This window comes from Cetorhinus maximus, chromosome 3, assembly GCF_964194155.1.
Source record: "Cetorhinus maximus chromosome 3, sCetMax3.hap1.1, whole genome shotgun sequence".
Lineage (NCBI taxonomy): Eukaryota > Metazoa > Chordata > Chondrichthyes > Lamniformes > Cetorhinidae > Cetorhinus > Cetorhinus maximus.
In genome coordinates, this window is record NC_135881.1 from 186,055,531 (window position 1) to 186,078,475 (window position 22,945).

At 44.2% G+C, this 22,945-nt stretch overlaps 2 protein-coding genes across 5 annotated transcripts in view; one reads left to right on the forward strand and one right to left on the reverse strand.

The window, feature by feature from the left end:
• Positions 1 to 4,792, forward strand: part of LOC144679110 (E3 ubiquitin-protein ligase znrf2-like) — a 171,868-nt gene extending 167,076 nt beyond the window's left edge. For all 3 annotated transcript variants that reach the window (XM_078539426.1, XM_078539425.1, XM_078539424.1), the window contains one exon: positions 4,525 to 4,792. In XM_078539426.1, the coding sequence (XP_078395552.1) occupies positions 4,525 to 4,580 (56 nt within the window). In that variant the 3' untranslated portion in view covers positions 4,581 to 4,792. The remainder of the gene's footprint in view (positions 1 to 4,524) is intronic.
• A 5,256-nt stretch (positions 4,793 to 10,048) lies between these two features.
• LOC144679104 (nucleotide-binding oligomerization domain-containing protein 1-like) overlaps positions 10,049 to 22,945 on the reverse strand; it is a 40,100-nt gene continuing 27,203 nt past the window's right edge. For both annotated transcript variants that reach the window (XM_078539409.1, XM_078539410.1), the window contains exons 10-12: positions 22,722 to 22,805; positions 17,566 to 17,649; positions 10,049 to 10,167 (exon numbers count right to left, since the gene is read on the reverse strand). In XM_078539409.1, coding sequence (XP_078395535.1) covers positions 10,098 to 10,167; positions 17,566 to 17,649; positions 22,722 to 22,805 — 238 coding nt within the window. In that variant the 3' untranslated portion in view covers positions 10,049 to 10,097. The remainder of the gene's footprint in view (positions 10,168 to 17,565; positions 17,650 to 22,721; positions 22,806 to 22,945) is intronic.

Here is a 22,945-nt window from a genome sequence, read left to right on the forward strand (position 1 = left end):
CAATATTGATACTCTTCCATGATTGGTTGGCAGGAGATACATTTGGCCGGAGTTCAGGCTTCCTGCAGTTGCCTCTCCTCAACTCTCCTGTTTTCCAGTCACCAATCTGTAACCCAGGGAATCTCATTTAACTGAGGCAATTGGCCTTTTGTGCAGGTACTGGGGCTCAAACTTATAAATGTGTGAACAATGAAAAGAAATGAAAGGATGGAGACTGAATTTTGTGAAATGTCTGAATCTTCCCTCCTCTTCTCACTCAAACTGGGTTTCCACTTTGTTTTTTGCCTCAGCCACCAGGCTCACAGATTGAATATTTGACCCTTGTGCTGTATATATCAGTCCATCCAGTCTATCATGCATGTTGGGCATCACAATATATACACTTCCCACCCCACCCAATGTGATCCCCTGGATGAGGCAAAGCACCAGATGAAAATTGTGGCTGATTTAAGAAAACAAACTCTTAGTCATTCCCTTCACCATCTTGATGAATATAACAATTTTTAGCAAGCTGGATAGTTATACAAATGTTTATCCATTTTAATTTGTCTCATCTATCTGTCCTTTGAAGAGAGATTGGGGAAACTGGGCCTGAACTCTTTAGTGTTTCAAAGAATGAGAGGTGACCTAATTGAAACCTACAAAATGCTTAAAGGGATAGACAGGGTGGATGCAGGCAAGATGTTTCCCCTGGTTGGGAAGTGTCGAACCAGGGGACACAATTTGAAAATAAGGGGTAAGTCCCCCTTAGGACTGAGATGAGGAGAAATGTTTTTACTCAGCAGGCTATGAATCTTTGAAATTCTCTATCCCAGAGGGCAAGGGAAGCTCAGCCATTGAGTTAGTTTAAAGCAGAGATTGACAGATTTCTACATACGAATGACATAAAGCAATTTGGGGATAGTGTGGGAAAAAGGCATTGAAGTGGCTGCTCAGCCACAGTCGTATTGAATGGCGGAGCAGGCGCGATGGGCTGAATGACCTACTCATGTTCATGCTGTAATCCTCAATCCAAGACTGCATTTAGTTGCACACCTTTACTGTCTGCTTTCTATGATAATTTATTCTACAACTTTAAGTAGAAGTATTTCACCTGATCTTCCTTTTTCACTCCAAACTTCTCAATTTTTTTACTTGGTATTCTTGGGACTTGAACTCCTGATCATGAGCTAGGCCCCTAGAATTCTGCGGTATATCAAGGTCAATTACTGTGGTGAACTCAACCCAAGCTTTGTGGCAAGAGAATGTATAGTGTGTGGAAAATCTGGCTCGGGTCAATCTCAGCATATTTTGCCCCCTCTCTTCCCCCACCACCCCACCTCGGACAGGTACAGTTGGACTGAGAATAACTTGTCACCGAATTGTGTGATTTTACAGGGGTTGGGGGATATCATTGGACTTTGCTAGAGAACACAAGGGGCAAGTATTCTATCTGTGATCACTAGTGGCTGAGGCAAAAACATAGTAGAAACCCAATGGTTCGCTGAGTGAGAGGATGTGGGTGAATTCAGACAGCAAAGTTCTTCAGTCCATTCTTATGTGCCAACCATGATGAAGCAGGTAGTCCATTCCTGTGCATCCAGAGAATTGTATGTGTTGTGGGTAGCAAGTGGATGATAAGTGGTCCAATTAGTAGTAGGGGGAAGGGGTTCTATGATGCCAAAGATTGAAAAAGATAATTTGCTTTGATTATAAATATATTGCCAACTATGAATGTGGAATAAGAAAGACCTCTAACCTAGTCTTATAAGGAAGTATTTATCATATAACCTTCTAACAGGTCAAGCTGATGGTAAATCTAATGATTTGACGGCTGCACAACAGGAATTTAAACTAACATCAATAATAAAGGACTGTATTTTTACACCCAAGAATGTGTGGGTTGAGATTACTTCAGAGGTTTAAATTTCAAACCTGCCTCCAGCCTGTCCACTTTGGGTTAAACAGATGACCAGCCAACACAAGATCCGATGGCAGGTTGGCAATTTAAATATTATAATTAGGCTGGCAGTCTCTGTTAACCTGTTTTAGATGTTTGACTGTGGTCTGTTAGGCTTCCCCGGCTTTTGGGCAAGGACAGCTTCAGGAGGAAGCTAAGTACCTTTATAGTGCTCCTCCTGGTACTCCCCTTGATCCCCCTCAGCTTCTTTAGTACGAAGACCCCTGGGGTCCTGGATTAAACTTGCCTCATTCTACATCCTGCTCTGGAGTCCTGCCCACCTGACTGGAGGCCCAAGACCTGTTGAGGCCAAAAGATGCACATTATGGGTTAAAACTCCACAGCATGGTCTGAAGCTCCAACCCCCACTGCCTACGTAAGCAGCTCCTGTTTATATCCAGGCCATAAAAACCTTTGAATTGAAGTCTTATCAATCCTCTAATGGTTCTGGGCAAGTTTTGTTGCTGCAGCTAGGCTTGATTTATCTAAAAGGAAAAATCTCTTGCAGCAGTCAATCCCTCATTGAATTGCCAATTACATGCTTTTAAAGTGTTTTAGAAACTAATGGACCATTTATTTTTGATCACTGGAAACTCCTGAATAAGAATGGTACTTTATCAAGCAATAATGGACATTCAAATGAGTTGACTGCTGCTTATCCCTCTCCAAAGGTGATTGGATGCCAGAAAGAATGTATTAGTTGCACAGTGGCATCTCACCTCCAGCAGCAACCTGGTTCACTGGACAGTGCTGGAACTGCACTCCATTTTTAACTTCACAACTTCATGCGTGTACAAGCCCCTTAGCCTTGCTTTTCGACTGAACCACTGAGTGAACCACTTCAGCTATTGCAGAGTGGGCCAAGATCTTTTTGCTTTTATGTTGAGAATAAATTTGACTCTGAACTGAAAGAAACTCATTAAGCTTGTTAGTTTTGTAACAACTTAAAAGAAAATGTACTTAGAGCTGAAAGAAAGAATTTGCCTTTCACAACTTCAGAATCCAAACATTTTACAGGCACTGAAGTACTTTTGAAATATTGTCACTGTTGTAATGTAAAAGGCCCCTGAAGACCCTTTTAGATGGGGTAATATGAGCACTTTAGGATGGCGAAGGGATTGGAGCCTATGTGAAGGGTTTGTAAAGGCTTTGTAAAGAGTCGTACGGACTCGAAACGTTAACTCTGTCTTTCTCTCCACAGATGCTGTCAGACCTGCTGAGTTTTTCCAGCAATTTTTGTTTTTGTTGTAAAGGCTTTAGTGTGTGAACTGAAGGATTCATAAGAATTAAAGCTGTAAAGGAGATCATTTGGTCCATCATGCCTGAGTTGGTGCTAGCTCTTTAAATGGAGCTGCTCACTCCTTGTCCTATATGCTTTTATATTCTATCCTTTACATATAATTATCGAAATTCCTTACGCGTGTCAGTGTCTTTGCTTCAGTGCCCACATGAGGTAAAGCATCCATGTTCTAATTATGTCAAAAAAAAACCTTCTGTCTTCCCCTTCAATCTTCTAGTGGTTATCCTGAATCACTGTCCCCTTCTTACCGATCCCACAATGAAAACAATCTTTCACTCTTTACCCACTCACATCCTTACTTAATCCTAAAAATCTCTATTAGGTGCCCAATAGATTTTTCTCATGCAGGTGAATAAGTCCAAATTTGTTGAGCCATTTTAAAATAAATTCCTTCTACCATTCCTGTCCCATCCCTAACTGGCCTCTAATTTCCTTTCCCACCTCTATTTCCGCCCGATTTGAACCATGTGTAAAATTTTCCGTCCTCTAGCACTTTGGCAATTTTTGCTCTCCCTGATCCGGGAGTGTTTGATGGGATAATGGAGTAATGTAGAGGGAGCTTTCCTCTGAATCTCAACTGTGCTGTACTTAATGCAGGAGTGTTTCATTGGGGCAGAAAGCTTTAGTTTGTATCCAAAGGTTAGTTAACTTGACCTCATGGTATCAAATGTTGAAATTAGATACTAAAATGTGAAAGATTTTTAAGAGATTTAAGGTAAAAAGATTTAAGGACAAAAGAAACAATGGAGACATGAGAAACTTTTTCACAGTGAATGGTTGAGATCTGGAATGCACTGCCTGAGAGGGTGGTAGGTGCAAATTTAAGAGGGAATTGGATTATTATCTGAAAAGGAAGAAAGTGTAGGGATACGGGAGAAGGTGGGAGAGTAGGGTTAGGTGAATTGCTCATTTGGAGAGCCACCACAGACATGATGGGCTGAACGGGCTCCTTCTTTGTTATAGCGATGCTGTGGCCCAATGTTGCCATTCACCCTAACAGGCCAACACTGGCTATGTAATCTGCTGGGCTGCGTAATTTCACCTGATGTGCCTAAGACAATGAGATAAAGTGTAGGTGTCCTTTAGTGTCACCCGACTTGTCTAATTTCAAGCCAGGTGATCAGGGCATCCATAAATAGGGTACATAATGGCCTTTGATTTTTCTGCACATTCTGCCTAATGTTTCAGATGTAAATGGTGAAGAAATGCATTTGAATTTTCTACAATAAATGTCAGAACCCTGTAAAGTGTGTTTAATTAATTTTATATTTTGTTCCTTCATCAGGTTTTCCTGTCACTTCTGTAAATGGAACAACTTGTTCAAATAAACAAGGGCCGTGACTGAATTCCCAAATGGCGAGGAGATACTTTAAGAGTACGATGATCATTGCTGCTTCCTTAGACTGTTGAATAGGAAAACTTATCTTCTGTTCTTTACAAATGATGGCTACAGATTCAGTGACGCCACATCCCTCATCTCCTTCTGGGTTTTGTTTTGAAATCCCCGCGGATTGGCTCTATTGCCATTTGGACATAGTGTGCCAAATATATATATATATTATATATATATATATATAAATATAAAATATATATATATATATATAATATATATATGAAGGACACACGCAGGGTAAAAAGGTTTTTCTTTATGCGTACAGCCAATGTTTAATTGTATGGTAATTAGTTTGTGCCTTTCTACCTTTTTCGATTTGAAAGCACACACTGATTAATTTGTTCATGTTATTAATTGTTTTCTATATATTTCTTTTTGCACTGTAACTGTGCAGCTGTAGCCATTTGTGAGAGACGCGTGAATGGTTCAGTGTTTGATCTTAAAAATACTGGGATAGGGTTGTTGAAACCCTAGGATATAACTGGAACTTTCTGCCCAATATACAAATCCCACCAACTTCAATGCAGGTAGCAGCGAGCGATGGTGGTCCGGTCTAGATTTCAGATGACACATGGAAAAGTGGGATTCAACCAGGATGGTTTGAGCTGAATTTTGGACCTGTGCTTTATCAGTACTTTGCACACACTTATACAGAGGAAGAGTTATCATGATGGACCATGATCATGCTGTGATTTAGAGCAACCAAGCGAGCAAGCCTGTGTTTCTCTGAAGATCTGGACATGTTTAATAAGTGAGCTTGCAAGGACTGAGTGATGTCGGGGGGTGGGGGGGGTTCACATTCATCCTTTGGGACCAGGCTTCTGATTCAGCCTAGAATGACAAAATTAAATCTTCTCTTTCTGCTGGCATTATGGATCTGTCACATAGAACAATCAGCTTGGGCGAGTCTCGACTTGGCTCCTATTGAGCATGGGTTTGCAATGTAATATTGACCGCATTCCAGCACTCTTGCTCAGAAATGGATCCTATAGGAAATGCTAACATCACATTAGTATAGCAAGGGAACACTCTTCCGTGGCTGGAGTTCAGGCACAATATTGGAGAATCTACTTCTTGACATGGAAATGCTCGATGCTAACCATGAGTGCCAAAAGTAGGAAGATGTTCTCCATCCATTTAAGCCAAAAAGGAAAAAGGTGGACTTGCATGTATAGCAGCACCTTTCCTTATCTTCTGGGCAGCACAAAGGCCATACAGTTTCTAAAAAAAATTTGAACTGAATAATAATTGCTAGCAGCTGATAAAGTTGCAAGAAACCTTGTAAACTTTGCTCCTTCTTTAGGGGTGACCATGTCTCCACCTCTGGGAGGAAGAAGATATATTATCACAAACAAATCAACAGAAGAAAATCAATAAATTGACTATATTGAAAAAAAAACCTGATTATTCTGTGCCTCCTTTGAGAAAGTGGAAAATACAAAGTTGAAGATGAGATGCTGATACAGGAATTGGGTGAAGTTTGTTGTGGTTTTTGACCATGACTATGTTTATAGAAAATAACTATGCTCAAAACCAAAAGCTAACTGGTCAGCAAAACGCACTTTGGTTCTAAGTGTAGGTTTTCTTTTCGAATTGGATACATAAAGAAAGAATTTGTTTTTATATTGCATTTCTCATAACCTCAGGACATCCTAAAGCATTTTATAGCTAATGATGCACTTTTGAAGCACAGCCACTGTTCTTATGCAGGGAAACATGGCAGCCAATTCAGGCACAACAAGGTTTCACAAGCTGCAGAAAGCTAATGAAGGAGCCATTTTTTGTTTAAAGATATTGGTTGAGGGATAAGTGCTAACTGGAACACTGGGGGAAACTCCCCTTCTCTTCAAAATAGCACATTGACACATTTTACATCCAACGGAATGAGCAGTCCTGACCTCAGTTTTCATGTCTCATCCAAAAGACAGCACTTCTGACATTGCAGCATTCACTCAGTACTGCACTGCAATGTTAGCCTGGATTTTGTGCTTAAGTTTTTGGAGTGGGACTTGCATTCACAACCCTTTGATTCAAAGATGAGAGTAATATAATTGAAAAGGTAAAATTTGCCGGGTTATAGGGAAAGGGCAAAGGAGTTGGATGGAGTGGATGGTTCTTTCAAAGAGTTTTGGCATGCATGATGGACTGAATGGCAGCCTCCTTTGTTAGTTCCCAACCAACAGACTCAGCATCGCAGGACTTCCATGTCCAACTCCCAGATTGGTCTTGGGTGATTGTTCCTAACTTGCTTTGATCCAACAAACAACATGCATTCGTGATGTTTACATAGACCCAAGTACAGGCTATCCTTGCAATCAGGCCAAGAGAAAGTTTCATAACAATCCACAGAAGTTCTCACCAGTAATCCTTTGAAAGTAATTACCAAGGTAACACAATGAAAAATAATATTTCCTCCCCCTCGCCCCACCACCTGAGTAAACAAAGGTCAAATGCCTTGTGCTTGTTAATTCTTTCTTGCTGATGGCTATGCCAAAAACCAACACAGCTAAATTGTGAGATAAAAGAATACATTGGTTTGATGTAGACATTCATCTCTTATTGTCTGTTATTGTAAGTCTTATTGCACTCATCTATTAATTGAGAAATAATGGCCTGATTCCATTAGTTTCATTGGGTAAGGGTACTGAGATTATCCTGAATCCTTTTCAATAACAGATTTGTGAAAGCTGGAGACAGTAACATACCTGATAACTGACTACATGTATTGTTCCAAAACATTAATCTTAAGCCAATGTATAAAGCAGTCCTATATCTAGAAATTCCTGTGTAAGAACTCCCTGGGATTAGTGAGTGACTACTTATGGTACCTCTCCTTGAAGCTAGCTAAAGCTCCTGACTGAGTGAGCCATTGTATCAGTTTTTTAAATAGGCATTTGTGTCCAGTTTTGCCGAGTTTAACTTTGTTTTGTGTTTTTGACTCTTAAGCTTGTAGGAGCAAAAAGGTGCAAAGTGATTTTGTATTTTCATTTGGGGTAATGGCTTTGATCTCCACAAAGCTTAATTTTATAGTTCACTTAACAGGTTCATTTTCTTAAAGAAATTTCAGGCATAAACCTTGGCTCTATGAAGAAAACAATCATTTATTATAATCTCAAAAATGACATTAGAATTAAAGATCATCTTTGTTTTAACCATGATTTAGAATTGTTTAAACAACAATAAAAACACCTTCTAAATTCCTAAAATGCATGACCTTTTGGAAATCAATTATATGTCTTAGATTAACCACATAACAAAAATTCTTACCTACTCATGGTTGGTGCAGGCTTACTGGGAAGATTCCGAGTATTTTGATGGATACTATTATAGTGTTAGATGGGGCGGAATTTTACGGCCCCTCCCACCAGCGGAATTTTACGGTCCTGCCGAAGCCAATAGACTTTTGAACGGTTTGTCTCATTTTCTGACCCCGGCCCCGCCACAGGGGGGCCATAAGATTCCGCCCATGGCTCCTTTTGTAGCCAGGTCATCTCCTCCGCAGGCAACCTGCAAGCCTGAACTATAAAGCTGAGGAGATCGAGGGCAGTTCTGAAAATTCCAACTGAGGGAGTTCCACCAGGAGGCAAAAGGTAAGGTTGGATTAATCGTGGTGGAGATGTGTTTCTCCCCAATTCTTAATTTCTGTTGAGCTTTAGAAGTCCTTAACTTTCAACCACACCCCTGGGGAATATGGCCTGTTGACAGTAGGCTTCTCCCATGATTTATTGACACTTTCACTTGTCTTCACGTCGTGTCAAGTAGGCAAGTGTTCAAAACATCTCCAGCTATCCTGGAGTCGAGCTCTTGTTATGATGGTCAATCACCCAAGGTGAGCTGTGTGATCTTTTCTGTGTGGTCTTTTACCAAGTGTAACAATAACTGTCCCTCTCCTTCAGCATGAAGGAGCTGATTTAATATCAAGCTTTCATTTATCAAGTGTATTCTGACAAGGTAACAAAACCAATTTCTGGACAGACATCCATAGTAGATGTGGGGGGTGAACCTGGTCAATATTGTGTTTAGTTGTAAAAAGTTTTATGTTTCTCCAATATTCCCAGTGTCATTGCAATCAAGAGATCAGATTTGTAAGCATACAGTTTAAACCCATTCTACTTATATTAGCTGCTCTGTCCTTTTGCTGTTTTAAAGCAACGTAAATATGTATTGATTTTCTTACAAAGGGTATCAAGGGTTATGGAGCAAATGTGGGGAAAATGGACCTGAGGTGCAGATCAGCCATGTTCTGCCTGAATGGTGGACAGGCCCAAGGGTTGAATTTATGAATTTTTTGTGACTCTTTAGAGACCTCCAGCTTCTGCACCAGATGGAAGCTTCAAATTTAAAGGTATTAAGTGATGTTTTTCTACATTTAATGTCATGGTCTGGAATCGTAGTTGATTAAGTTCACAATCACCTTGCAGCTCGCTGTGTTGACTGGGAGTATTTTCTGTAGAGCTGGGAGGCAGCTGTAGTTACTGCAGTTATACCACAGCTACCAGTCTCAGACTCTGTAAAGCAAAAGGAGAAATGACTGATTGGAATTTCATTGCCAATCCTTCCAGGTTGCAATAAGGTGAGCTGCAGAGAAACCCTGTGTACGAGTGGTCGGATGCTCAGCTTGTGCTGCTGTCCTGGTTGGCTAATATTTAATGTTAGAAAAGGGAAGATGTGGGCCCCCAATTCCTAGCTATGTTCTAAAGAGTCCTTTCAAAACTCTGAGGGGATTGCTTGTTTTTTTTAAAATTACGGCTATGTGGCAGACTGGATTCAAACTGCAGTAAGGTCAAACTGTTGTGAGATGGCCTTCTGGTGATGTGCAAATGCGCATGACTGCTTAGTCATAGAGACTGACCAAAGCAAAGCAGAGTATACAGTATAGATTAGACCAGCCTTGATTTAATGCAGGTGGACTATGGCTAATTACAAACAGATCTAAAGCAGATCCTAGTCTCCAAATAAGGCCAGAAAATAATTTACTTCAGGGAATGTTTGAAGAAGGAACACCTGCATTAATACAGTGCTTTCATGATCTCAGGACATCCCAAAGTGCTTTAAAGCCATTTAAGTACTTCTGAAGCTTGGTCACTGTTGTAATGTAGGAAACGCAGCAGCCAATTTACACACAGTAAGGTCCCACAAACAGCAATTAAATAATTTAGCATATTGTCTATTTTAGTGATGTTGATTAAATATTGGTGAGAGCTCCCCACTCTTCAAAATAATGCCCGAGAGGTAAGGCCTGGCCTTGATTTAACACCCTATCCAAAGGCAGCAACTTTGTCAATGATACACCCCTTCACTACTGCACTGGGAATGTCAGACTAGATTATATGCTCAGGTCTCTGGAGATGGGCTTGAATCAAGATAGGCTTGAACCAATGACTTTCTGATTTAAAGGTGAGAATGTTATCAAGTGAGCCAAGGTATTCCTTAACACTGCGTACAGTAACTGCTCCATCAGTGGTCTAGATGATAATGCGTTTGTCTTTCACAAGATAACAGGCATCTTCTGGTGGAATGCAATTATCCTTTAGACTGAAACAGAAACAACAGATCATTACACAATTGCCATTTGCTATTTCTCACATAGGTGAAAAAGTGATAGGAATTAAATTTGTTTCCCTCATGAAGCACATTTAAACTCTTAAGAAGTGAAAAATGTCCCAAAAGCTTGTGTACAATCATATGCAAGACAATTTAGTGACTGATCTTCTATTGGTTCCCAGAATAATTGGATCCTTGAGGTTTCTTTATCTGTACCAGATCCAACTACAGCTGATCTTGCAAGCCATCAGAGATCACAGATCTGGCCAAATCCAATTCACTACCAGTTTGCACTGCTCATCCTCTCCATTGTAGGCTGCTCCATGTAGTAAGGCTTACAAGTGCCTTCCCCCAGCATTGAGGTGCAGCTGTTCGAATCACCTCAACCGCTGACTGATCAGACTCCAGCCTCAGCAACTAGCAACGGATCATATCATTGTGAGGGTGGGCAATCCTTTCAGATTGCCCTGGAGTCTTGAGGAATCAAGTTTTAACCCTGCAGGCACTGCTGTGAGCAACCTAGGAGAAAGGAACCTTTCTTAAATTCTGTTTGTATTTTTTAGCGTTTTCTTTAAAAAATTTCTTTTATTAGTTATTAAAATATTAGAGACGGTGCAAGAATCATCCAATTGAGTAAGAAAAGCCAAGCGCGGTGACGATGCGCGTCTCGGGTGACCAATGGTGAGATTTTAGCAGTTGAAAGTCTTGTGATGTCACCCAGAACCTGCCCAGCCAGTGTTGGCTACATTGCATCATGTCGACTCATATGCCATCAGTTGTCTGGGATTGACCTTGTCACTAAGGGGTTTACACGTGACTGACTGATCACTTTTTTGGGGGGGGGCCAGAGTCTGAGTGCTTTTGCACCTTCAGCCTATTTAATTCCCTGAAGGCCAGAACCTTGTTTGTAAGCCGTGTTTGGGAATTAACTCGGTACACCCGCCTCAGCTCCATAACGTCACCGGTACTGTGATAGAAATCCTAACATCTTTGGTTCTGCCCTAAAGTATCACCAATTCCCCTAATGCTCATTGGCAGAACAGAAATTCATGACCTTAGAACACAACTTCCTGAGTCGCATTCATTGATGCCTCCAACACTGATCCCTCCACCCCAGTCATTTTTGTAGATTGCTTTCAAAGGCAAAACCAAACATTTTATTGCATTCGATTGTCTCAATAGAATGTCACACCAGTTCGAAATAAAAACACCTGCACATAAAAGTTGTCTCATCATTGATACAATGGGTGGAATTTTCCATGCCCACTGGCATTGGGCATGTTCGGTGGCGTGAGCGGACAATATGGCGTGAAAGCCGAAAATCAGCTTCACGACGTCGTGAAACCAGTTTGCAATCGTCCACTCCGCCTGCCAGTGGCGGAATGCGTTTGCCGCCATTGGGAACCTCATTGTAATATATCTATATTATTATCAGGCCAGCCCACCGGAATCATCCCCCCCCTGCCACTGAATTGCCTGCCCAATCACGCCAACGTGTTTCACAACAGCATATATAAGGCGTGCAGTTGGTGGGCTGCACTCTGAGGGGAACTCGGAGGTAAGTGCACAGTAACATTGCACAGCGCTTGCCTAGGTCACCTGTGTGACTTCAGGGTGGGGGGGCGGGGGAAGATCTGCCCTGCAGTTCCTGCAGTTGAAGGTAGTGCACAAGCACATGTAGAGTGGGGGTGAGGGAAGCGGCCACGCATTAAGGAAACCTTGTATAAAGTGACCACTCCTCTGCAGCTGAGACAGTTCAGATGCAGCCACATTGACGTGTGGAGTCGGACCTCTAGCTTATCTGCCCGCTCAAGCAAAGCAGAGACATGAAAGTGCCACCAAGTGCTTCAGAGATTTTCACCCCTCAGGCGCAGACTGCAAACTGCTGAATGTTTTAGTGGACTGCAGAACAGTTGGATGATTGGGCACATTGTACAATCGCCTTGCTAAAACTGGCCATGGAACAATGGAGGCGCTCACATTGCAATGTCATCATCCTGGTTTGGACCAGTCTCCCCATGGTTCAAGCTAACAGTGCAGCTTTACAATGCAGGTTAGGAGAATGCCTGAGCTGAGAGCACAGCATGCAGTCCAATGGGCAAAGCTGCCACCAGTCAGGTGGAGTGGGGGGGGAGGTGGATGGGGTTTCGGACAGCCATCCAAGCAGTGGACAGCACTCTCTGGCATGCATTAAGGGGCATTCAGACTTAACCAAGAGAGGTTCTTAGAACACCCAAACCAACCCATACATCTCTTTCATCCTGCAGGAGGAGTACATCCGGAGCTTGGAGCCTGGTGAACTGGCTGTATGCCTCATGGTGTACAGAGAGCGAAGATAACGGAGAAGAGAGCGACGGAGGCACCTGGCTGCACAGAGTGAGGAGCAGCACCCTCAGGAAGAAGGGGCGGTTGGGGATCCCGCATTCACCAATGAAGAGCCACAGCAAGCCATCGCTGGTCGGCTCCTAGCAACAACCAGGTTCTGTAGACGCTGCCTTTCATTCCTGCAGGTGACCGAGAACTAGTGTCGCCGAAGACTGCTCATGTCCAGGGAACAGGTCAGTTACATCTGCAGTTGCTGCAGGATTTGGCGACATGGAGGGCACTCACTGCCAGTGACTATGAAAGTGACTGCAGTGCCCGATTTCTACACCAGTGGCTCCTTTCAGGACTCCACGGGTGAGCTCTGTGGGATATCACAAGCCACCACCCACAATGCATCCATGAGATCACGGATGCCATCTTTGCGAGGGCACACAACTTTGTGCATTTCACCCGGGACCAGGACAGCCAGGATGCAAGAGAGATTGGTGTTGCCCAGATCTTAGGTTTCCCCACAGGTGCAGGGTGCCATCGACCGCACTCACATGGCGCTCAGATCTCCGTCACAACAAGCAGTCAACTATGCCTACCACAAGTGCTTCCAATCGCTGAATGTGCAGCTGGTGTGTGACAACCACAAGCGCATCCTCCAGGTCTGCGCATGGTTTCCAGGGAGTGTCCACCACTCCTACATTCTCGGTCACAGATCCCTGGTGCCTTTCAGGATCCACAGAAGCTGCAGGGATGGCTTCACGGGGACAAGGGCTACCACAGAGGACATGGTTGACGACACCCATGTGGCAGTCTCAGACTGCAGCAGAGTGAAGATATAATGAAGCTCATGCTGCAACTCGCAACTTGGTGGAGCAAACCATCGGGATGCTGAAAATGAGGCTCTGGTGCCTGGACAGGTCTGGTGGAGCCCTGTGATACAGTCCGCAGAGGGTGTCATGCATCATCGTCACCTGCTGCGCCCTTTACAACCTGGTGCTTTAACGGGGAGAGGAGCTGGCTGAGGAGGAGATGCAGGAGCTGGTGGTCTCCTCCGATGACAAGGCCGTTGAAGGGGACGAGGGTGAGGAGGTCCTCGCAAGCGACGATGACGCCGATGACTCACACTGGCCAAATGAGGCAGGCACGTTCAGGAGGCTCTCAGAGCTGCAAGATTTGTGGAGGAGGATGACGACATGCAGTGAGGAGATGCCATAGATCCTCACATTGTATCTGTGAATGTTTCAGTCTGGCTTATGGCAGAATGCATACCCCCTGTGATAATGCTCCTGTCATGGAGACGCAGTGGAGACTCTAATAGTCACACAATTCCAGGAGGGTGATGACAACATGCAGTGAGGACACTTCACAGATCTTCATATAGCTCCTGAGAATGTCTGACTCCTGTCTGGCCAAGGGCAGCTCGCTTGCGCTCTGTGATCAGGGTCAGATCATGGAGATGCAGCCATGAAACTTTAAAAGCACCCGATCCTTTGTCTGCCTGCAGCACCTGAGCCCTTCAGGAGCACAGAGTCACTGGTCACAGATGCTGATGAGATGGGGGCCAGCCCCATCTTAAAGGTGCTGAGAGTACACAGAGAGAATGACGGGATTCTGTGGTGCCTGCCAACGACATTCTGGCAGCAATGACAAGCACCATCGAGGTGCAGGCATCAGTGTCGTGTCCAGGGAGTGTGAGGCCCAACCATCACTTTGGTTTGAAAGCTGCACAAAACACAGGGAAGAGGCCCTGGACTGAGACATCTGCCCTTTATCTTGTGCAGAAAGGTTTCACATCTGAGTGAGACGAACACTGCTCATCAGAACAAGTGGCCATAGGCAGTAAGACATTCTTGGGAGTTTATTTACAACAGTGAACAGTATGTACAAGTGATTAACACCCATGCCCAGGCTGTGCAACTACATCCTCTTAACCTTCCTAACCCTGCTGCTACGCCTTGGTGCTCACTGGACATCCACAGCGGAGGTGGAGGCAGCCTACTGACTGCTACACCCTGTCTATACCTTGACGGGCATCCTCTGGAGGGCCAAGACCTGGAGGGCCCTGGCCTGCTTTTGGGGTTCTGCAATCTGGCAGTGGCAGAGCTATAGAGCTGGAGCTGCTGGGGTTACAGGAAGAGAGGATTCGGATGGGCCAGACCCTCTAGGAGTCACCTGGGTGGTTGGCATCGGGATGTGCACCTGCTGATCCTCCTCCCTATGGGTGCCCAAGGGCCCCTGGCTGACTCCTTGAGGAGAAGGAGAAGCTGGAGTGAGATCGAGCTGCCTCGTACTCCTCCCAAGTACACACTGTTGGAAGCCAACTATGGGTGTCAGCGATGGAGCTCAGCCTGTGCAGCAGTGCAGGAGCAATGTCCTGGACCAAGGTCTCTATAGCAGGTACCATCCTACCAGTGTTGACCTCGGTGCATTTGCAGGCCGGTGCTATTACCTCAGACTGAAGGTGGGCAGACCCCTCCACCGTGCCTTCACAACCTGAGGAGTGCAGCGGACATCCCTTCCTAATGTTCCCGAGCTTGTCTTTGCACCTCCAGCAGCTGAGGTATGAACGAGTCCAGAGGCTCATCATCTGACTCAGGCTAAGCAAATTTCTGGCCTCCAGCAGTCCTCCGAGTGCAGGAGACTTGGGAAGTCCCTGCTACTGCCTGCTGTGAATCAAACAGTGTGATGTGCTCACCAGATTGTGATCTCAAGGCTATTCTAAAGCTAGGTCCCACAGACATGTGAGCCTCTGCGCTGGTGGAGGGTGTGGGATGGGACTTCAGGGAGGGTGCCTTCAGATTCCTCTTCAGAAGTTTCTTCAGAGCTTGATTGGAGGCCCAGGGTCATGGACTCTGTCGGCTGTTTGGCAGATGTGCCTGCGAAAGCAAGGGGAGATAATTAGTGCATGGCAGTGGCCTGTGAAACAGGACACATCACTCACGGCATGGTTCTCTGATGGATGTTGCACTGCTGGATCCTCACTTGGTAGAGCATCGCCAACCTCATCGTCAGCACAGGACCAATCCCGGTCATCGCCGGCAAGCTGGTCCGTGAGGAGCTTGATGTCAGCCATTCCTCCACCAGTTTGTGACCTCTCCCTCTTGTGTGCTAGCTTGTCCTGCGTGAACGGAGATGGCGAGAGTGTAAGCAGCACACCTGCCAGTCCAGGCGATAAGTATGCCTGGCATGTGTAGGTGGTGAGTGATGCCATTGATGGGATGAGGACAATGAAGGTGAGTGTGAGAGAGTGAGTGGTGATGTCCCTTGAACTGGCAGTGAGTGAGGGCCCTGTGGATGTGTGATGGGTTTGTGAGTCTTTGAGTTGACAGTGATGAGAAGAGTGACTTACCTTGACGGAACGGAGGAGATCATTCATCCTTTTTCTGCACTGGGTGGCTGTCCTCTTTTGCAGGATATTGGCGCTGACCACCCCTGTCACCACCTCCCCAGCTGGATTGGTGGTGGTTCTGCCCATCCTGCGGCCAGAGCAGGGGTAGAGGACTTCACAGTGGGCCTCTCCTGAGTCCAAAAGTGCTCGAGGGACACGTCATTAAATCAGGGGGCTGCGGTCTTTTTGCTTTTCAGGGCCATGTCTTCCATGCAGCAGTCTTGGGTTGGAAGCGCTGAGAGGTGTGCAAATGGCTGCACTTTAAATATGGCGCCCGGTATGAAGAAGCAGTAAGGTGATGGCGTGGCGGGTGAATGAGAGCCCGCCTGGCATGTTTCCCAGGAATGCAGAACTAATGCAGCGGGATTGGGATGATATGGCATGAGAAGCCATCATTGTGGCTGGCGGGTAAAATGTCATTTTTCCCGTCCACTACTGCACTTAGTGCAAATCTGGGATGATTCCACCCAGTGTCTCTGAGCTTATCCAATGGATCAGATAGCAAAGGCATTGTGTGATTGATCCATAAAGACCAGAAGGTCCGAGGTACAATTCCTTGCCTGTACTATTTTTCTTATAGGAACATAAGAATTACTAAATGAAAAAAGATCAATGTTCATCTAGTTCACCTTTTACCATTAAGTCTTATCGTACAGCGATCATGGGGTTTTTGACTAATCACAGCAATTAACATTTTATCCATCAGTCTACAATGGATCCAGAAATGACATGAAAGAAACCTTTAATGATGAGGAGCTTTGGTAAAATATATGTCCAAAGTCACCTGTTTCCTCCCAAGCCTTTGTCATGTCTTCAGCATGCATATACTGCATCCAGAATATTATTTTCTGTAGGAACTCTATCTAACCTCACATTTTCATGCTTTCCCCTTTGGATACGAGTGGTGCAGCCATGAATTGTCAATGCTGCACCATCTGACTCAGAGGTAGGAATGCTCGGACTTTGTCAACCTGTATTGAATTAGCTGATCTCAGCTGGGGTGGTAAGGAGGATGCTACAATGTTCCGAGTGCCTCTGAGCTAGAGAGGAGGGTCACCTCCTAATTATGCTGCAATAACCTGGGCTACCAAGTGTGTAAACGTTATGAGCAGGCCAGGATATCAGTCTGAGGTGTAATGATCTGGGGTGAGATGGTGGCATAATGGTACTGTCACTAGACTACTAACTCAGAGCTAAAGCCCAGGGAACACTGCACCTGTTGGAAAATAAATTCTGGAATTGAAAGGTAATTTGAGTAACTGGTCAATCACTGTTGTTGTAAATACCCATCTGGTGGTTCACTAATTTGCTTTGGGGAATGAAATCTGCTGTCCTAACCTGGTCTGACCTACATGTGACTCCAAACCCACAGCAATGTGATTGACTCTTAATTGCCCTGAAAGTGAATGGCTTCTAGGCCATTACAGAAAGAATAAAGAAAAAAATAACATAGCCTGTCAACATTCCCTGAACGGATTGATGGATAAAAAATAGTTGATGGGGTACTGAACAGGGCTGGTGCCTGAAGAAGGGTCCGCACAACTTTAAGAGAAAGAGGAAAAAACTGGTTAAATGATGTAGAAAGGCCAGTTGTCTGATTTTTATGACTTAATGCTCCTTAAAATTCAGTGCTAAGTGGACGCTGACAAATGCAACTGGAATGTTGATTGAGATTTTTGCCTTACCAGATCTCATCTATGGTGTTGTTTCCTCTGAGTGAGTGAAGGAGGTATGTAGCTCCACGGATTGTTATCTTGTTTTCAATCAACCTGCAGAATATTCATCACATTCTTGGTGATTAGCCTGCGACCATACACATGCTAGATATGATGCCACCTCATGCAAATATTACCACCGCAAATCTTGTCACCCCTTCTCTATTGGCTCTTACAATCTTTTCAATTCCGAGAAAGAAAGTAAATGTGAATGTGTATGTTGGGGTGCATTAAAACTGAAGTACAGTATAGGTATACCTGCACCACATTTGGTTGCCAACCCTCCAGGATTGGCCTGGAGTCTCCAGGAGTTGAAGATCCAGAACACTGCTGTGTGCAACCCTGGACAAAAATCATCGGGTCATTAAAAAAGATTGGGTTTTATTTTTGTCATTTTCTTTGAACATTTCTCTTTACCAGATATAAAAAATATTGAAAATAGTGGGCAAAAAAGGCTATTTGGCTGACAGTCAAGCATCATCCAAATGGGTAATGAGTCTTTTTGCTTTCCAATTGGCATAGGAAGGCAGTGCATCTCAAGGATGGACATGTGGGGACAAGTCATGTGATGAAACCTCCAGGAATACATTTAATCACAGTTGGCAAGCCTAACACCTCATGGAGTGCAGTGGTTCAAGAAGGCAGCTCACCATCATCTTCTCAAGGGCAATTAGGGAAGGGCAACAAATGCTGGCCTAGCCAGTGACACCCACATCCCATGAAAGAATTTTTTAAAAATCCAATAGAATGTCAGAATAAAACAACTCTAATCCAAACCGGTGCAGACTGAAAGAAGATCAAGCTAAGGATTCACCATTCAGAATTTGCTGGCTGCATTGAAAAATATTGTGAGCAACTTGTCAGTTTTGTTGATTGTTAAGTAGGTTGGTGTAAAAATTAAGCCACACTGACTTTTGGGTGCATGTGCAGGGGAGTGCACTACCTGAATGGTAAGGCTTGAGGCTCTCCAGATGCTGGCCCTCAGGCTCCATTTCAGTGTTGTGGAAGAAGGGTCACGAGCCCACCCCAGTGAGGAGGACTGCTGGGCTTCTGCTAGCAAAGCAGGTGATACAGTGAGGGGGGAGATGGTGTCATGATCAGCAATCAGGTCCTTTTAAAGTGAACTCAGAAGGAACTCGCTTGCTCCATATTCAGATATGTTTTTTTAATTCTTTCATGGGATGTGGGCATCGCTGACAAAGCCAGCATTTGTTGCCCATCCCGAATTGCCCTTGAGAAGGTGGCGGTGAACTGCCATCTTGAACTACTGCAGTTCATGTGGTGTAGGTACACCCACAGTGCCGTTAGAGAGGGAGTTCCAGGATTTTGATCCCATGGGTAGTAAAGGAATAACAATATAATTCCAAGTCTGGATGGTGAGTGGCTTAGTGAAACTTGCAGTTAGTGGTGTTCCCATGCATCAGCTGCCCTTGTCCTTCTAGGTGGTAGAGGTCATGGGTTTGGAAGGTGCTGTCAAAGGAGCCTTAGTGAGCTGCTGCAATGCATCTTGTAGACACAATGCTGCCACTGTGTATTGAGGATGGAGGGAATTAATGTTGAAGTTCGTAGATGGGGTGCCAAATAAGTGGGCTGCTTTGTCCTGGATGGTGTTGAGCTTCTTGAGTGTTGTTGGAGCTGAAATCATCCAAGCAAATGAAAAATATTCCATCACACTCCTGACTTGTAGATGATGGATAGGCTTTGGAAAGTCAAGAGGTGACATATAAAGATAGTTGGGGTACTGAACAGTGCTGGTGCCTGAAGAAATATCCGTACAATTTCAAGTGAAAGGTTTACTCGTTGCAGAATTTCCAACCTCTGACCTGCTCTTGTAACCACAGTATATAGCTGGTCCAGTTAAGTTTTCTGGTCAATGATAAGGGCATAGAGCACAAGAGCAAGGAGGTTATGCTGAATTTATATAAGACACTTGTTAGACCTCAGCTGGATTACTGTGTACAGTTCTGGGTGCCACACAAGAAGAAGGATGTGAACACATTGGAGAGAGTGCAGAAGAGGTTTACAAGAATGGTTCCAGGGATGAGGAAATAGATAGGAGAGGTTGGGACTCTTCTCCTTGGAGAGGAGAAGGCTAAGGGAAGATTTGATAGAGATGTTCAAAATCATTAGGAGGCTGGACAGAGTAGTTAGGGAGAAGCTGTTCCCGCTCATAAAAGGATCAAGAATGAGAGGGCACAGATTTAAAGTGATTGGCAAAAGAAGCAAGTGTGACATGAGAAAAAACTTTTTCACACAACGAGTTGTTCAGGTCTGGAACACACTGCCTGGAAGTGTGGTGGAGGCAGGTTCAATCGAGGCATTCAAGAGGACATTAGATGATTATTTGAATAGAAACAATGTGCAAGGGTATGGGTAAAAGGCAGGGCAATGGCACTAGGTCATAATGCTCATTTGGAGAGCCGGTATAGACACGATGGGCCGAATGGTCGCCTCGGTGCCGTTAAGATTCTGTGATAACCCGCAGGATGTTGGTAGTGAGGATTCAGCAATGGTAATACCATTAAATGTCAAGGGGCGATGGTTTGGTTCTCTCTTGTTGGAGATGGTCATTGCCTGGCACTTAATGTGATGTGAATGTTAATTGCCACTTAACATCCCGAGCCTCTGTGATCTCCCAGGTCTTGCAGCATGCTGGCATGGACAACTTCAGTATCTGAGGAGTTGCAAATGGTACTCAATACTGTGTAATCATCAGAGAATATCCCCACATCTTATGATGAAGGGAAGGTCATTGATGGAGCAGTGGAAGATGGTTGGGCCTAGGAAACTATCCTGAGGAACTCCTGCAGTGATGTCTTGGAGCTGAGATGATTGACCTCCAGCAACCACAATCATCTTCCTTTGTGCTACGTATGACTCCAACCAGTGGAGAGTTTTCCCTGATTCCCATTGACTTCAGTTTTGCTAGGGCTGCTTGGTGCCACACTCAATCAAATGCTGTCTTGATGTCAAGGGCAATCACTCTCACCTTACCTCTTGAGTTCAGCTCTTTTGTACATGTTTGGATCAGGGCTGTAATAAGGCCAGGAGTTAAGTGACCTTGGTGGAAGCCAAACTGAGCATCAGTGAGCAAGTTATTGCTGTGTGCGTGTTGCTTGATAGCACTGTCAACAATATCTTTCATCACTTTGATGATTGAGAGTAGACTGATGGGGCAGTAATTAGCTGGGTTGGATTTGTCCTGCTTTTCCTGGACGGGATATCCTTGGGAAATTTTCCACATTGTTGGGTAGATGTTTTAGCTGTAGTGGAACAGCTTGACCAGTTAGTTCAGGAGCACAAGCCTTAGTCCTATTTTGGGATGTTGTCATGGCTCATGGCCATTGCTGTATCCAGTGCCTTCAACCATTTCTTGATATCCTGTGGAATGAATTAGTTTGTCTGGCTGGCTGCCTCAGGACAAACCAATCTGACAGAAGGGGGACCTGAAACAGGCAGATGTAAAGGATCAGCACCTGTTTTAGGCTTGGATAGAGGTAATCTCTTGGTAACCTTGCATAATATCACGAGTGGCACATTTTTGGCCAGAAATCTACGCAGCCTTCTGGTCCAACATCTTTGTCCTGCCCAATAAATAGCTGATGCATGGACAATTTCCTAGATTAAAGTCTTAGTTTTACATAAGCATCAAGCTAACAAAGGATTAGGATGAGGTAAATAGCGATGGATTGTTTTCAATGGTTGGAGGGAATGCGAGGGCACAAATTTATGATAACAAATAGGGTAGAAAAAATATCTTCAGACAGAGGCCATCAGAAACTATTGTTAAAACCATAAAGAGCCCATAATGTTATTTCGAAAGGAAATTAGTTGCTTGAAAAAGAGTTAAGTACTAAAGGGTCTGGGGAATGATAAATGAGCAAGAGCGTTGGATTAGAAACAGAAAAGGTTAGAAACACTCAGCAGGTTGGACAGCAAGGAAAACCAACAGCCAATGTTCCAAGCTGTTGGTCTTTCCTCGATTAGGAGATCATACAGATGCTTAGCATTTAAAATGGAACACAACGAGGAGCAAGGGAAAAGGGGAGACAAGACCCATGCACACATGACATGAAATCAAAAAGCTTGTGAAGAATCTGAGCAGAGGGAATGGAGTTAACTGAATGACAAGCTGGTTACTAGTGGAAGGCCTAATGAGAGAAAGCAAAGAAAGCACAGATACAAGATACAGAGAGTATGAGAGTAGAGAGAGAGGTGTGGAGAAACCAGCAGTGCATGTTAGATCCTGGTGGTCCTGGAGTCCAGTGGAAGAATGAAAGGCAAATCAATGTCAAGGGTAGAGGCTGCTTATCACCAGAGGTCCTGTAGGGGGTGCCTACCCAACAGTGGAATTAGTTTACGGGACTCATGCATGCTGAGATACATTGGATTAGCCATCTTCTGTGCTGTGACATTCAATGATTCACACAGCCAGAGCAGAAGTTGGGAGAGAAGACTGCTATTTGAATATCACAGAAAGTATTGCAGCTGGACCATGGACATGAATTTAGCAGTCAAGACAGAGTGTTACCATTTGAGTTATAAGGGCACTAGGGGAGAGCAGTGGAGCAGAGCTGAATGGAACAATAACAGGTTCAGAATATGCTCTGCTGCTGTAGTGCTATATTATTTAAATTGTAGCTTACCCTGTTGTTTCCCAGCTTCAGGCTTGGTTCCTGTTGCTGATTAAGCTTTAAGCTTGGAAAGGGAACTTGCATTCCTGCCAGTCATTAAGAAGGCTGAATCCTACCTCTTCAATCCCCTCTCCTTATTCTTTGCTGATCTTTTGCTTACCTGGCTCCTCTTGACTCACTTTGTGAAGTCCCTTGGGGCATTTCGCCATATTTAAAGGTGCTATCTAAATGCATTAAGACAACAGTAAGGAAACATCATTTCTGTTCAGTCTGGTTGGGTTGACAGTTCATTTACTCTCTAGAAGATAGCCAGAACCAAAGGGGAGGCTGGTGGCTAATTGCACACAGTTTCTGGAGCCAAACAACCAAAAACTAAAATTGTGCTATGGTCCTTTACAGTGATTTATCCTACAGCTTCAGCCTCTGGCATCAGTGCTGTGACATTAAAAGAACCTAAGGTGCCATTGCAGAAGGATGAATATTAAATATTACCACAACTTTTCCAGGGATGTGTTAACTCTTAGCATTTCGGCAAAGCTTTCAGCTGCTTCATCGTCTAAATCATTTTGTGTCAACCTGCAAGAAGGAAAATAAGTCACAGTTCTATAAATCCAAAGCTGGCACTCCTGATGGGAATCTCTCTGAATGACAAGTTCCTAGATTCATAATTATCTCATGTCCAATTTAGAATAAAAAAATGTTAAAAGACAAAATAA